The 15,754-nt window shown below is 44.9% G+C and overlaps 1 protein-coding gene and 1 pseudogene across 2 annotated transcripts in view; one reads left to right on the forward strand and one right to left on the reverse strand.

Annotated features, from left to right (window-relative positions):
• The first annotated feature begins 537 nt into the window (after positions 1 to 537).
• On the forward strand, positions 538 to 2,133 carry LOC103304386 (non-POU domain-containing octamer-binding protein-like; annotated as a pseudogene).
• A 1,661-nt stretch (positions 2,134 to 3,794) lies between these two features.
• RUVBL1 (RuvB like AAA ATPase 1) overlaps positions 3,795 to 15,754 on the reverse strand; it is a 34,626-nt gene continuing 22,666 nt past the window's right edge. For both annotated transcript variants that reach the window (XM_008159385.3, XM_054724334.1), the window contains exons 9-11: positions 9,582 to 9,684; positions 5,190 to 5,281; positions 3,795 to 4,179 (exon numbers count right to left, since the gene is read on the reverse strand). In XM_008159385.3, the coding sequence (XP_008157607.1) occupies positions 4,020 to 4,179; positions 5,190 to 5,281; positions 9,582 to 9,684 (355 nt within the window). In that variant the 3' untranslated portion in view covers positions 3,795 to 4,019. The remainder of the gene's footprint in view (positions 4,180 to 5,189; positions 5,282 to 9,581; positions 9,685 to 15,754) is intronic.

Here is a 15,754-nt window from a genome sequence, read left to right on the forward strand (position 1 = left end):
TGGAGCCAAACTCCCCACCCTTTAAGTGTGGACTATGTATGCTCAGAAACTTCTTCCAAAGAGGACAGTGTGGGGAGGGAAAAGGGTAACTTTACAGTGGAGAAATCTAACAAATATGACCTCAGCCACGGAAGATAGCTCAACACAAATAGTGACCTGTTAATGGTATGTGATAAAAATGGCACTTTACCTGTATGATCTTACTCCCAATAACCTGCAACCCTGGTTTAATCAGGAGAAAAACATCAAACACACACCACTGAGCCCTGGCCGGTGTGGCTCAGTTGGTTGGAACATTATCCCATGCACCAAAAGGTTGTGGGTTTGATTCCTTGTCAGGGTACATACCTAAGTTGTGGGTTCGATCTCTGGTGGAGCGCTTATGGAAGGCAACCAATCAATGTTTCTCTCACATCAATGTTTCTCTCTCTTTCCCTTCCTCTCTCTCTAAAAATGAATAAGCATGCCCTCAGGTGAGGATTTTTTTTTTTTTTTAAAGGCTGCTGTTACTGTGAGGAGAGAACAGTCAGTAGAGGGGTGCAAAAAATGCAGAGCAATAAAAACTGTAACTTGGAGAAGCAAAACCATGCTCTAAGGAAGCAGCAGCAGCAGCTGCCACCGCTGTCACCAATACTTGCAAATGGGCAACAAGACAGCAGCCAAAAATGGAGGCTTGACTACTGACCTGTAGAATTTTAGGAAACCAGGAGACCTTCATCCAAGGTAGCCGGCTCTTTGTGGACAATCTTCCTCCTGACATCACTGAGGCGGCAATGAGGAAGCTATTTGATAAACATGGGAAGGCAGGCGGTCTTCATTCATAAGGATAAGGCCTTGGCGTTATCCACATGGAAGCATGAACCCTAGTGGAGACTGCTAACGTGGAGCTGGACAACATGCCACTCCATGAAAAGCAGCTGCATGTGTGCTTTGCCTGCCATAGTGCATCTCTTCCGAGCCGAAACCTTCCTCAGTTTGTATCTAATGAACTGCTGGAGGAAGCCTTTTTTGTGTTCAGCCAAGTAGAGGACCGTAGTCATTGTGGATGACTGAGGAAGAGGAAGGCCCTCAGGAAAAGGCATTTTTTAAATTTTATTTTGTTATATTTGTATTGATTTCAGAGAGGAAGGAGAGGGAGAGGTAGAAACATCAATGAGAATCACTGATTGGCTACCTCCTGCATGCCCCCCAATGGGGATTGAGCCCACAACCCAGGCATATGCCCTGACCGGGAATCGAACCATGACCTCCTGGTTCATAGGTTGATGCTAAACCACTGAGCCATGCTGGCTGGACATGGAAAAGGCATTGTTGAATTCTCAGGGAAACCAGCTGCTCAGAAAGCTCTGGACAGATGTTCTGGACAGCAAGCTCCTTCCTGCTAACCACATTCCCTCAGTTTGTGACTGTGGAGCCCATGGACCAGTTAGATGATGAAGGGGGACTTCCAGAGAAGCTGGTTATAAGGAACTAGCAATTTCACAAGGAGTGGGAGCAGCCACGTAGATCTGCACAGGTTGGCTCCTTTGAGTATGAGTATGCCATTGAAATGGAGAAACAGCAGCAGGACCAAGTGGACTGCATCAAGGAAGCTTGTGAGAAACTGGAGATGGAGATGGAGGCTGCTGCCATGCTAATGAGGCATCAAGAAGAACTTCGGAGGATGGAAGAGCTACACAACCAAGCGCAAAAACGAAAGCAACCGAAGCTCAGGCAGGAGGAGCGCAGGCACAGTGACGAAGACATGTGGCGACAGTGGAAGGATTCAAGGGAAGGGGACCTTCCCTGATGTGAGAGAGCAGGAAATACAAGATGGGCCAGATGGCTATGAAAGGTACACAAACAACAGAGGTGCCATGCCCCTTGCTCCTGTGCCTGCTGGTATCCCAGCTCCTCCAGGACCTGCCACTATGATGCCAGATGGAACCTTGGGATTGATCCCACCAACTACTGAACACTTTGGCCGTGCTGCTACAATGGAAGGAATAGGGGCAATTCAACCATGCAGCTCCTGGAGCTGAATTTGCTCCAAACATCAATGATACTAATAAAATTGCAGTCTTTAGTTTCCCTAAACCCTTAAGAAAAGGACCTTTTTGGACTAGCTGGAATTCTACTCTGGAAACGTGTTAGGGATTCCTCCCAATAGTTAGGTCTTTCCTGCCTGTACTGCTCTGGGGAGTATGCTGGAGGCAGAGAGCAAGGGAGAGGCAATATTTAACAAATCATTTCTGGGTGGTATACTGTTTAATCATATCTGCGTGGTGCATTCCTGAAGTGTCGTGATTATTGAAGGCCTGGGAGGGTGGGAACAATGGCAAAGTGGATCCAGTTAGAGCCCCCATTAATCTTGATCATTCCATTCTTTGTTTATCCTGTTCTATTTGTGTTCTCATTCTTATATTCCCCAACCCGAGACACTGCCATATGTACCGCTAACATCCCCCAATGACCTTAGCCCCATCACTTCATCAACTCCCAGGTGGGAATTCAGGCAAATGACTGCAGAGGTCACAGACAACATACATACGGTCTTATTATAGCCCACAGATTATTCCTTCATGTCCTAAAGAAGACACTTCCTCTTAGAGATTTTCAGTTTAGCATATCTTTTAAAAAATCTTGTGTTAACTTGCTTCCATTTGGGGGAGCGGGGAGGGAGAGTTAAAGATCACCCAGGAATGGCCCTTCTGTGTCTGATGTTTCTGTTCACAGTTTTTCTTTTTCTTTTTTATATATATAAATATATATGTATATATATATTATTGACTTTTACAGAGAGGAAGGGAGAGGGATAGAGATTTAGAAACATCGATCAGCTGCCTCCTGCACACCCCCCACTGGGGATGTGCCCGCAACCAAAGTACATGCCCTTGACCGGAATCGAACCCGGGTCCCCTCAGTCCACAGGCCGATGCTCTATCCACTGAGCCAAACCAGCTAGGGCATGTTCACAGTTTTTCTTTTTCTTTTTCCTCTTTTTAAATATATTTTATTGATTTTTTACAGAGAGGAAGGGAGAGGGAGAGAGAGTTAGAAACATCGATGAGAGAGAAACATCAATCAGCTGCCTCCTGCACACCCCCTACTGGAGATGTGCCCTCAACCAATGTACATGCCCTTGACCGGAATCGAACCTGGGACCCTTGAGTCCGCAGGCCGATGCTCTATCCACTGAGCCAAACCAGTTAGGGCCACAGTTTTTCTTGATAGGCCTAGTACAACCTTGGGAACGGGGTTGCTGTATGCTGAATGTCAGACAGCTCTTAGCCTTGCCTACATATCTCAGTTAGTTATGGTGTGCCTTTTTATTTTTTTTAATTGGTGTACCATGTTTGATTTGTCCTTGATACCTTTAGAATTTTTCTGGGGGGAAAAATGGAGCAATAATGCAGCATCAATTTATTAAAATACATTTTAATCCTTAAAAAAAAAAAACCACAAAGGTACATTTGGCAGAACACTACCTGATCAGCATTGTGAAGGTCATTATAAACACGGAAAGTGTGAGGAACTGTCATAGCCACAAGGAGTCTAAAGGGAAATGACAACTAAATGTAATGTGGGATTCTGATGGGATCCTGGGACAGAAAATGTGAATCAAGTATAATAATGCATCAGTATTGGTTCATTAACTGTGACAAATGTATCACATACTACCACCATAAGATGTTAACAGTAGGGAAACTAGGTGTGAAGTATGTGGGAACGCCCTGTACTTTACAATGCTGTTATCTAAAACTGTTCTAAAATACAAAGTGTTGGGTTTTTTTTAATTAAAAGAAGAGATATCATCAAAATATCCTATAAGGATTTATTAGAAAACATGCTAAGTGAGGCAGAGTTCCTTCAAAGCAACCATGGGAGAAATTATGATAACTTAAAAAAAGAAAACAGTACACTGAACTTGCCATTAACCACGCCAGAGGGGGAACAGAATCCGAAGGCCAGGGGTGAGCCTTGTATCTGCAGGCTGTACCCAGGCCCAGCATGCTGGGAGTGTCTCTTTGCAGAAAGACTCACTTCATGTACTTATCCTGCTGGTCAGCCAGGATTTTGGCTGATGACTTGGCATCATAGAAGAGCTCACTGATCTCCTCAACGTGCTCTTTCTCGATGCTGTCCTTCCCGTTGATCTTAGCAAGCAAGTTGGCCGGGGTCAGCAGTTGCACTGAGTACCTAGAGTGAACAGGAGCCAGGGCAGGAGTGAAATGGTGGCCACAGATAGGAGCCCTTCCACATCCACAGGAGCACTGCACCAGGGGCTGAGCCCAATGCTGGGCTGTGAGAGCTGTTGCAAATACAGCAGACAAGGAGGCATGAGAACTGTCCTTTCTCAAAGACTTGTGTGATCTCATTGAGGGGTCAGAAGTCACCAACATGACCAAGTCCTACTCCCCAAATCTCTGTCAGTCTACAAGTTCTTCGACAGGAGGTGATTCCATTGCTGCTTGAAAGGGAGCGCAAACTTAGTGGCAGGTAATGCCAAGGTCCAGATCAGGACTGTGACAATGGCAGGGAAATGAACACAGCCACCTGTAAGCACATGCCCTATCCAAAGGTACGAGCATCCAGGAGATTTAAAAAGCACCATTCTACCCAAACAAAACATCTTGCAATTCTGCTTCAACCTTAGGAGTGGGAGAAATAGGGACAGGAGCGACATCATGATTTCACAAGGAGCCAGGACACTTAGGCGGGACATCCTCCACAGGCAATGGCTTTGAGCCAATGAACAGTCAGGAAAGCAGTCCATGTCTGCACTCCTCCTCACGCTCACCTACACCCACCATTCCCACCCAAGACACGCCTGGAGGACAGAACCAGCAGGGCGACGGGTAAGGAGGTGAGGTAGGGCCCAGCTAATGAACTCCCTGCTCTGGACCCTGGTCTCTAGTCTGTCCTTTTCCTCTACTAAGGGGACTGACCTGGGGTCAGAGCCAGCTGTCCATCACAGGAGTGCACCTGCTACAGGACAAGGGGACTTCACCTGTTACTCTAGCTTTTAAAACACCATCATCTAAATATTCTGCACTCCACATCACAGTGTCCTGGGACAAGACCCATCGTACCAGTAAAAACAGACATGGTCCTATGCCCTGAGAAGGGGCCTGCCTTTAGGTCCCCACAGGCCTTGCTGAGAAGGCATCATTGGGGTCTGGAGCAGCTCCAGGGGACAAGTGGCTCACCTCAAAGTGGTCTTGGTGCCGATCTCCCCCAGGTGGTTCAGTGCCTCCTCACTGATGTTGATTCCCTCTGTCTGGGCACGGATTTTAATGATCTTTTGAAGAAGAAAAACCATGATCAACGGTGAGCAACCTCAAGTCTCTCATTTATAAAGTGCTTTAAAAACAACCTGGTTAAGTGTTTCTCATCCCATCATTAGAACAGCAGAGGCCCAATCCTAGGCTGGTGGGGCAGAGCGCCAACCTCTCCTTAGGACTGCACTCACCCACCTCTGGAGTGCCATCTACACTGTGCATGGCTTTACAGCCAGGGTGTTACATTCATACTGACTGAAAAGCAGCTGGTACCCTTGGAGGAGTCAACCAGGGTGGCTCAGCTCCTGCCTCCTGGTCCTTCCCACTCAATCCCCAGGACTAGAAAACTGAGGCCTCTCCAAAACCTGCCCAGGCTCTACCCTTCCTCTCCAGTGTGGACACCACCACCTATAAGCACTCAGGTAAGAAGAATGATTCTTTATTTGCTTGATAAATACGATGGCTGGATAAATCAAAAAAAGTTACTTTTAAAGATTTACCGGCCCTCATAACATCACCCAAAGGTATCTAATCTATCAAGAAGAGGCTGACGCTTGCTGCAGTTTGAAGATCCAGTAAAGTTGGATGGGAAATAAGCTGGCAGTATGGACGCAGTAACACAAGTGGCACCGGGATCCTGCAGGCGCCCCAGCACTGAGTGATAAGAGGCAGCTGGGATAATGATGTTGTGTGTTGTGAAGCCGAGATAACTCGAAGACTTTGAGCCTCATATAATACAGGAATTTTTCACTTTGGCAGCTTCGTAAACAAGATATCAAGAAGCCCTTGTTTAAATTAAAGCCATAAAAACACACCCGAGTAGAGGCGTAGAAAGTAGGAGAGACTGAGCCCCCAGCTAAAGCCTTCCAAGGGGAAGAGCAGGAGCAGAGGTTTAGGATATAGACATTTCAAAACTGGCCTTTCAGCTCTCAGGCAGAGACCCTGAGGACAGGAGCTGCAGGGGGAGGCAGTTCAGTGTCTGGTGGCTCTGATAAGGGGCCCAGGATGTTACCTGCTTTGAATGGGAAAGGTACTGCTCAGTAAGAAAGCCAGGCTCAGGGCCAGGGCTTCGGCTGAGGTGGCTAGGCCAGCAGCACACATCGGGGGAGGTGGCCAGGTGCTGGCAGAAAAGACTTTTATTCTGTCAACAGACTCTGAACTCAGAGTTTTGTATGAAATGTCCTGATTTCTAAATGTTGGCAACTTGTTCAAATATTTCGCACTGCACCAGCCACATTAAACCTAGCTGTTCAGCTAGGGTATGACCTCCATCAAAAGAATCTAAGCTTGTGCATGAGGGGTTCCACCACCTGGAGTCCAAAGCTAAATGCAGCTGAGCAGGGAAAGTCCTTGATGGATAAAGGGAAGGCAGAACTGGAGCAGGAAGGGAGATCCCTGCTCCCTGCTCCCTGCACAGGACTCCCCTCTCACCACACAGTCAGATCCGGACGGGTTTGTGCTCCAATATAAAAAAGGGCTTCTCATTGCCAGCTGGGGACCAAGGAAACCTCCAGGTCCTGTCAAGAAAAATGTCCCCTGCAGCCTTCGGAAACTTTAGGGCGATGCAAATATTTAATCCTTGAGCCTGCTCCAGGGGAAAGCTTCAGCCCTGAGGATTTCATCTTTAGCGAACTACACTGATTTGAAAGTTGGGCTCCAGGAATGTCAGGGACACTACTCTCACTCTCTCTAGAGCAGGTCAGAGCTATCCCAAGAGCTCCTGTTTCAGACTACTTGGAAATGGACAGTTCATAAATTAGATCTTTAATCATTTAATAACCTGCTGGGATAGTTTATGAGGGTGTCAGCACTGATGGCAGAGTACACAAGTTACATTTGCTCTGTTTTTTAAAAACTTACCCCAGGCTCCATCCAATAAAGATGCTGAAGTTCTCCCTTGAACCAGCAAGAACAAGGCAATGCCCATGTGGCAGTTAGTCAGTGCTCTGCTAACCCAAGAGGAAGCGTGGCTGAGCCAAGGTGGAATGAGGCTGGGAGCCAGCCAGCAGTTACTGCTCTGGAGGCACACTGGCAGAACGTCCCAGGGGAGATCAGACTGTGTGCTCCAGGGTCAAATGGAGGAAACAAATGTGAACTGGCTCTGAGTGGGTCCTAGCTCTGCAGCTTATTCTCTGTGACCATGGGGCCCTACTGTTCCCGAGTCCCCAAACCTGGTTATTGAAAGCTGTTGTAAGGATCCCAGTGGATGCCTGTGAAGCACCTGCAAGCTGGTAAAAACAGTAATAATTACTGCAGTAGGAAGGGATGGCCCGCCCTTCCTTCTCCTCTAAGTTATTGTCACTATCTCGCTTCATCTTCACGATAACCTTGAAAGGAGGGAACAGATCTTCCAGTGAACCAGGAAGGCCAAGGCTCATAAAGGTGCACCAAATTGCTCATGTCAACTCAGCCAAGTGCTCTGAGTGTGCAGGGCTGCCTCTCCCAGCAGGCTCCAGTCCCACGGAAAGGATGGGGAAGGGACCAATTTCCCCTTTGCTTTTACTTCTATTCCATGAATGCCTTGACTTCAACCTAGCATTCATCCAAGAGCAAAAAAACTATTATCTGGTGACATGGCCTCCAGTCATGGAATTATACAGTTGCTGCCATGAACTACAACTGTTTCAGGTATTCTGACAATGCTGGGTATGGAGGGAGACCCCTGCTCCATGCTCACCCTGGCACTCCTGGGTACTGGTCAACAACAAATGCTGGCAGGGCCAAGGAGGATAGGCCACACATAAGCAAAGGGGCAGCCGGAGAGTGCCCAGGAGGGGCCCTCAGAGCTCCAAAAGGAAAGGCCCCGCCAGTGAACTGCCAGAGGGGCTCCACCCTGAACTGAGGGATTTCTAGCAGATGGGAAGCTGGTGGCATCGTGCTTAGGAACATAGGCTTCAGGATCAGACAGCCTGGATTCCAGTTAGTCTGGCCTGTCACCTATTAACCAGTGACAAGCTTTATGAACTTGGGCATTAAATTAGCCTAAGTCTCGGTGTCTTCATCTTTAAGAATGACAAGGATAATAGTTCTCCCTGCCTCATGGTTCTGGGATTAAATGGAATCGTGCTGGCTAATCATGTCCATGGGTTTAGTACAATGTCCAACCAACAGTGCTCATTCTCTGGTGAGAAGAGAGGGTCGAGGCAGAGCCCGTCAAGATGTCAGTGCTGCCCTGGTCCACTCTATGTCCCATCCTTGGCCGTACGTGGACCTCAAAGTGACAGACCTACACCTTGACAGCAAGACCATCTGGGGCACCGGGGGGCAGAGTAGGGAAAATAGCACAGCCCTTGCTGTCCCAGTGGGTCAGCAACCTATGGCAATGAGTAGATGGCCTGGGCTCTGCAGGGCAGACTGGCTTGCATCCTTGACTTGCCACTTCATGACTCAGTCATCAAAAGGAAAAGAGATTATGGCCGTAACGACTACTGAAGTACCAGTAAGGGGACTCGAAATTCTAAGTGGGCAGTGCCTAGGCACTGTTTAGCACACAGTTGGTATTCCAGCTCCAGATCAAGCAAGAGGCCATTCCTGTGGGAAAAACTAAGACCGTGCCCCTTTGGGTAAGGCCCAATCTCATACATGCTGGCACCCCCACCCCACCCCCAAACCTAACCCAAATTCAGCTCACGTGGAATTTTGAGCATGCACTCTGTGTCAGGGACTGAGTTAGATGCTTTTATGTACATTTCCTTCAAGCCTCTCATTATAAGGTTAGTTTTATGACCACCATTCCACGTGCCCCTCTAAGCTCTGTGACCCTGCTTCACCATCATCTCTACAGCCAAGGCAACAAACCTATGCACCACCCCGAAAAACCTGCCACTAGTCAGGCTCTTTACGGCAGCCAGGCTCTGCTAAGACTCAAGTGCTTATCCTCTCCAGCTTCTGTTCCCTGCTGGAGCTGGCTTGCTGTGGGTTCTGATGGGACAGAGTGCCTAGCTTTGCCCACTGAGCAGAGACCTCGGACAGGGCCTGTCCTGGGCCCAAGAGGCTATTGCTAAGTCATATTTCATTGCCTCTTTCCTAGAGCCAGTAGCCTCCCTAATGACCATCATCAAGTCAGTATTTTTCACCATCCCTTTCCTAAAGTTTATTAGAAGGGATGTAGGCAACTGAGGTTTTGTGACACTTCAGGCAATGTCTCGTTGGCCCATCCGTCCCTCTGATGGGGTATTGAGGTTCTGGAGTATTGTGACTTGCCCATGGCAGCAGCTAAGTGGCAAATGATGGTGAGAGCCAGGAGCCTTTCTGCACAGCATCAGGGAACACTGGGAGCAAATGAGGGAAGAGAGCGAGGAGGTGGGAAGGCAGACTCACCTGTTTCATTTCCTGTGGAGTGTACAGCATGGTCCGGATGATCATCACTCGGTCCAGAAGGTCGAGGGGGATGCCATGAGGAGAGGTGATATCCTCAGTACCCCTGCAAAAGCCAGAATGATCACATCACCCCGTGCTCTTTGAGATCAGACTCTGAACACTGAAAACATAGCTGAGGTTCTCACCATGACAAAATAGCTAGTTTACGTCCTAAGAGTCAGAGCCAGGGTAAACAGACTAACATTCAGGTATCATCAAAAGCAACTTCACTATTTGAGAAAATATCAATACCACAGGAAATTTGGGAAAGAGGGAGAAAAAGCCACACACCCAAAAAAATCACATTTTCATATATAAAGATTTTTATAAACTACACTAAGTATGTAGTTTTTTATTTTTTATTTTGTTTTGGTTTTGTCTATGTCACTTTAGTTTTAATCCATCAGGCATTTTATAAAACCCAAACTGTTGGGCATTTAGGTAGTCCCAATTGTTATTTTTTACTAATGATGCTTTGATAAACACTTTTATACAGTCAGTCATGAACATTTCCTCAGAAATTCTAGTAGTGCCTGATACAATCCTGAATATCTATTTGAATGGATGAATGAATGTCCTAATTTACAAAGCTACACAAGTGATCTGATCTCATTGCATTATAGCCAGCACTGGGCATTCTAATTTTTAAAATATCTTGCTGCTTTGACAGCAAATGGTTTAGAAAATAGAAGGGTAACATCTTGTTTGAATTTGCATTTCCTTTATTCATTTGAATGCTTTCCCTTATATGCACTAGTTATTTTATTTCTTTTGGGGAACTGACCAGTCATGCCTTTTTCCTATTTTCCTCTTGGATCCTTAGCCAAGTCATAGGAAGAACAGTCCAGGAGAGGAGCCCTGTTAAACCCACTAGGTCTTAAGGTACAAGCTGCCTGCCTGGCAGGAAGCATGTTGGGCAGCCCTGGCAGCCCACGGGGCCAGGCTTCAGCCACAGCGTCTGGAAGCCTCAATCTTTGGGAGTCACAACAGCAGAAGGTCTACCTCTACACCGTATCTGGTGCCAGATTAAAGTCTATGTCATAACTTATCAATATAACAAAGAACAAGAATAGGTCATTTGAATTTAATGGTTAATATCAGAATACTTAGTTTCTAATATAAGTAATTACTGTAGAAATAAAACTTCAGTAAAAAAAAAAAATCTGTTGAAATTCTATGTGGCCAGTTGAAGTGTAATGTATATTTATCACTGCAAGAATAAAATGCTGTTCTGATATATGCTACAACAGCATGGACCTCAAAAACATAGTGAAAGAAGCTAATTATAAAGGGGCAAATATTGTATGATTCCATTTATAGGAAATATCTAAAAAAGGCAATTCATAAATACAGTAGAATAAAGGTTACTAGGGATAGGGTAAGGGGAAAATGGGATTTATTGCTTAAGGGGTACAGAGTTTCTATTTGGGGTGATGGAGAAGCTTTGGAGATGGATGGTGGTGATGGTTGTAAAACACTGAATATAATTAATACCACTGAATTGTATACCTAAATGGCAAACTCCATGTTATATACATTTTACTACAATAAAAACAATCCAAAAAAGAATAAAATGCCACATTAATGAACAATTGTTAAATATAAAAAAACTAGAGGCCTGACGCACAGAATTCGTGCAAGAGTAGGCCTTTCTTCCCCTGGCTGCCGGCACTGGCTTCCCTCTGGCACCCGGGACCCAGGCTTCCCTCCTGCTGCCGGCAGGCACCCGGGCTTCCCTCGCAGCCCCGGCTTCATCTGGAAGGTCATCCAGAAGGACATCCGATCAAATTAGCATATTACGCTTTTATTATTATAATAGTTAAGACTTTTCAAAATAAATGGAGAAATAGAATAGCAAATACAAATATTATTATTATTACTTTTAAAATATATTTTTAATGGTTTCAGAGAGGACAGGAGAGGGAAGAGAGATAGAAACATCAATGATGAGAATCATTGATCGGCTGCTTCCAGCTTGCCCTCTACAGGGGATCGAGCCTGCAACCCAGGCATGTGCCCTTGACCGGAACTGAATCTGTGATCCTTCAGTCCGCAGGCCGATGCTCTATCCACTGAGCCAAACTGGCTAGGGTGCAAATACATATATTAAGATAACTTTAGAGAAAAAAAGATCTCTTCCACCAACAAATAAATTCTAAAATTAATAACAAGTAAGAATTATAAAAATTAAATTCTATCATGATTCATATATTGGTATTTGGTTTTCCCACAATCTTCATATTAAACAAAATAACCTTTAAAAACTATATTTAATTTTAGTTACAGTATTTAATTATATTTATGCCATAACTTTGAGGTTTCTTAAGTCCTATTTTGGAATTCTCTTGAGAATTCTTGGAAAACCTTTAAAAGATCTCACCGTTATCGTGTTAAAATATCCCAAATTCTGCAATGCTCATGATAAATCATCTTCAATTCAGACATAATAACAAAAGCATAGGTGTAAAGAAGAATCGCTTAGAGAAAAATGAATGACTCCCTAATCAAACTTCAAAAATAACAGAACTTATAAGAATGTATTAAGAAAACTTCTTATAGTTCTGAATCCATAAAATTAAAAACTGAAACAAAGTCCTGCTTAAAGACTACGCGGTTTTCCAGGAATTAAAGATGAAACATTTTTTAAATTTGTCCAAGCTATGGACCTTAGGTGCAGTTTCTTTTAGAAAACATATCAGTGAAAAATGGTTTCCGAAATTCTCTTCTGCACAGAGCAGCAACTCCAGGAGGAGCTCTCAGTGTGGAGCAATCACTGTTTGACAGGGGAGCCATAATAGCCATATTACATTATAAAACTGCTAACAATAAACTGCAGTAATAATTATATTTTGGCTAAAAGTGCAGATTTATTCTTGTACCTGGAAGTTCATTACTGACTCTGGCCTCAGCCTAATACTAATTTCATCATTATGCCATTCGACAACTGTTCAAACTATGTTAATGGTGTGCTTCTTCCAGATGGGTGTGAGGCCACAGACGGAATTCTCCTTGGAATCCAATATGGTATATCTGTAGGAACAAGGAATTGTGCGTCTAAAAAATTATCCTATAGACACACTTATATGGGTGCAAAAATTATAACTCAAGGGTTCCTCCACTGTCACACTTTAAATTTTGGACCAAATATATTTTTGTAGAGGACTATCCTGTGCATTGTAAGATGTTCAGCAGTGTCCCTGGCCTCTACCCACTAGATGCCAGCAGCACCTCCAGGCAAGACAAATAAAAATTTCCCTGGCTCTGAATTACTGCCTGACTGGTTGTTTATATAACCTTGTAACTGCAGGGACACAGATAACACAAAGCTTAAAGCTTCTATGATGACAGGAAGCACAGTAAAGAATACTTCTCTGGGTAACATGAAGGGTAACTCCCATAAGTCCACTGAGCCCTAAGAAGAAAGCCATTTGATTTTTTGATGAGGCTGCCAATTCAATAAAGTAAGAACAGTCTTTTCAACAAATGGTCCTGGGACAACTGGGTATCCACATGCAAAAGAATGAAGTTGGACAGACCTATTATTCCTTATGCCACACACAAAAATTAACTCTAAGTGATCAGTAACTAAATGTCAAAGCTACATTAGAAAACTCTTATTAAAAAATCATAAGAGTATAAATCTTTGTGACCTTAGATTATGTATGAACTAGAGGCCCAGTGCACGAATTAGTGCAACAGTGGGGTCCCTAGGCCTGGCCTGCGGGATCAGGCCGAAACCGGCTCTCTGACATCCCCTGAGGGGTCCCAGATTTCGAGAGGGCGCAGGCCAGGCCAAGGGACCCCACCGGTACATGATCAGGGCTAGGGAGGGACGCAAGAGGTTGGCCAGCCAGGGAGGGACTGTGGGAGGGCTCCAGGGCATGTCTGTCCCATCTTGCTCAGTCCCGATTGGCCAGACCCCAGCAGCAAGCTAACCTACAGGTTGGAGCATCTACCCCCTGGTGGTCAGTGCATGTCATAGCGACTGGTCAACTGTCTGCCCCCTGGTGGTCAGTGCACATCATAGTGAGCCGTTGAGCAGCCTTAGCATATCATTAGCATATTACGCTCTGATTGGTTGAACGGCCGACCAGTCGACCGGACACTTAGCATATTTGGCTTTTATTATATAGGATGATTTTTCTTAGACATGAGACTAAAACACAGGCAACAAAAGAAAAAAACAGATTAACTGGACATCAAAATTTAAAACTTGTGTGTCAAAAGAAAGACACAATCTAGAAGACATTGAGCCCTAGCTAGTTTGACTCAGTGGGTAGAGCGTTGCCCTGCGGACTGAAGGGTCCCGGGTTCAATTCTGGTCTAGGACACGTACCTCAGTTGCAGGCTCCATCCCTGGCCCTGGTGGGGGTACATATGGGAGCAATCAATCGATGTGTCTCTCTCACATCAATGTTTCTCTCTCTCTCTGTCTCTCCTCCTCCCACTCTGTCTAAAAATCAATGAAAAAACTATCCTTAGGTGAGGCTTAACAACAACAAAAAAGACAACTGACAGAATGTGAGAAAAAATATTTGCAAATAATATATTTGGTAAGGGTCTAGTACCCAGAATACATAAAGAATAAAAACAATAAAAAAATACAACCTTCATAAAAAAATGGGCAAAGGATCATAAACAGATAATTTCCCCACAAAGATATACATATGGCCAACAGGCACATGAAAAGATGTTCAACATCACTAACCATCAGGGAAATGCAAATCAGTATTACAATGAGATACCACTTTATACCCACTAGATGGCTAGAATAAAAAAGACAGACAATAATAACAATTGTTGAGGATGTGGAGAAATTGGAACCCTCACACACTGCTGGTGCGAGTGATGAAGCCACTGTGGAAAACAGTCTGGCAATTCCTTGCAAGGTTAAGTAGAGATACCATTTGATGCAGCAATTGCACTCCCAGGTATGTATCCCAATGTCCGTCAAATGATGAATAGAAAAATGTGCTACTAAATTTTCCATATTTTAAAATACTATTTATTCAGCGTTAAAAACAAGTAAGTACTGATGCATGCCATAACATGGGTGCACCCTGACATTACATTAAGTGGAAAAAGCCAGACACAAAAAAACACACACAAGAATGTATGGTACCATTTATATGAAACTAGAGGCCTGGTGCTTGAATTCGTGCATGGGTGGGGTCCCTCAGCCTGGCTGGTGATCAGGGCTGATCGAGTCCATCTCGCCCAGTCCCGACCAGGGCCAATTGGGGCTGGCTGGCCGGGGGGAGGGACCGCGGGAGGTTGGCAGTGCATGTCATAGCGACCGGTCATTCAGTTGACCAGTCGTAATGGTCACTTAATGGTCACTATCCAGAAAAGGCATGAAATGCATAGAGACAGAAAGTAGGTTAATGGTTGTGAGGGGCTATGGAAAAAATAGGTGTGTGTGGGAGGGAGGGGTATGGGTGGAAGTGGCAGGGTAGCTGTTGATAGGTATAGCATTTATTTTGCAGGTGATTAAACCATTCTAAAATAGACTACGGTGATGATTACACAACTTTGTGAATATGTTAAAAAAAAAGCCTGAATTTTACACTTTAACTGGGTGAACTGTATTATGTGTGAATTACATCTCCACAAAGCTGTTCTATTCTTATTTATTGTTGAGAAAGAGAGAGAGAGAGAGAGAGAGAGAGAGAGAGAGAGATATGTCAATTTGTTGTTCCACTTATTTACTTGATGCATCAGGATAATACTTCAACTGAGTCACACGGCCAGGAAAAAGCTGGTTTTTAACAAAAGTGCCACTTGGGGTGTTCTGCCACAGGGGTACACTGAATTCAGACCTGATTGTTTCTTAAGGCTCCATGCTTTAATGCAACACTGACTTGTGAAGAAAAACTCCTACAAAGACTACTTAATCCCAGGGAGCTAATCTCCACAGGAAAAGAAGGCCTCCCAAGTTTTAGAGCTGGGATCAGGCCAGGCTCTCCTTTTACACCTGAGCATCCTGCAGCCTGAAAGGGAAAAGACTTCTCAAGGTAAAAAGAGTGGAGCCAGTGCAGCTTCACCTCCCACTGTGTCTGTGAATGTTCTCTCTTCCCATGGGAGAGGGAGGCACCATGGAAGAAGCCTAGGCCATGTGCTCCTCCAGGAATGAC

The sequence above is a fragment of the Eptesicus fuscus genome, chromosome 12 (genome assembly GCF_027574615.1).
Source record: "Eptesicus fuscus isolate TK198812 chromosome 12, DD_ASM_mEF_20220401, whole genome shotgun sequence".
In the NCBI taxonomy this organism is placed as follows: domain Eukaryota; kingdom Metazoa; phylum Chordata; class Mammalia; order Chiroptera; family Vespertilionidae; genus Eptesicus; species Eptesicus fuscus.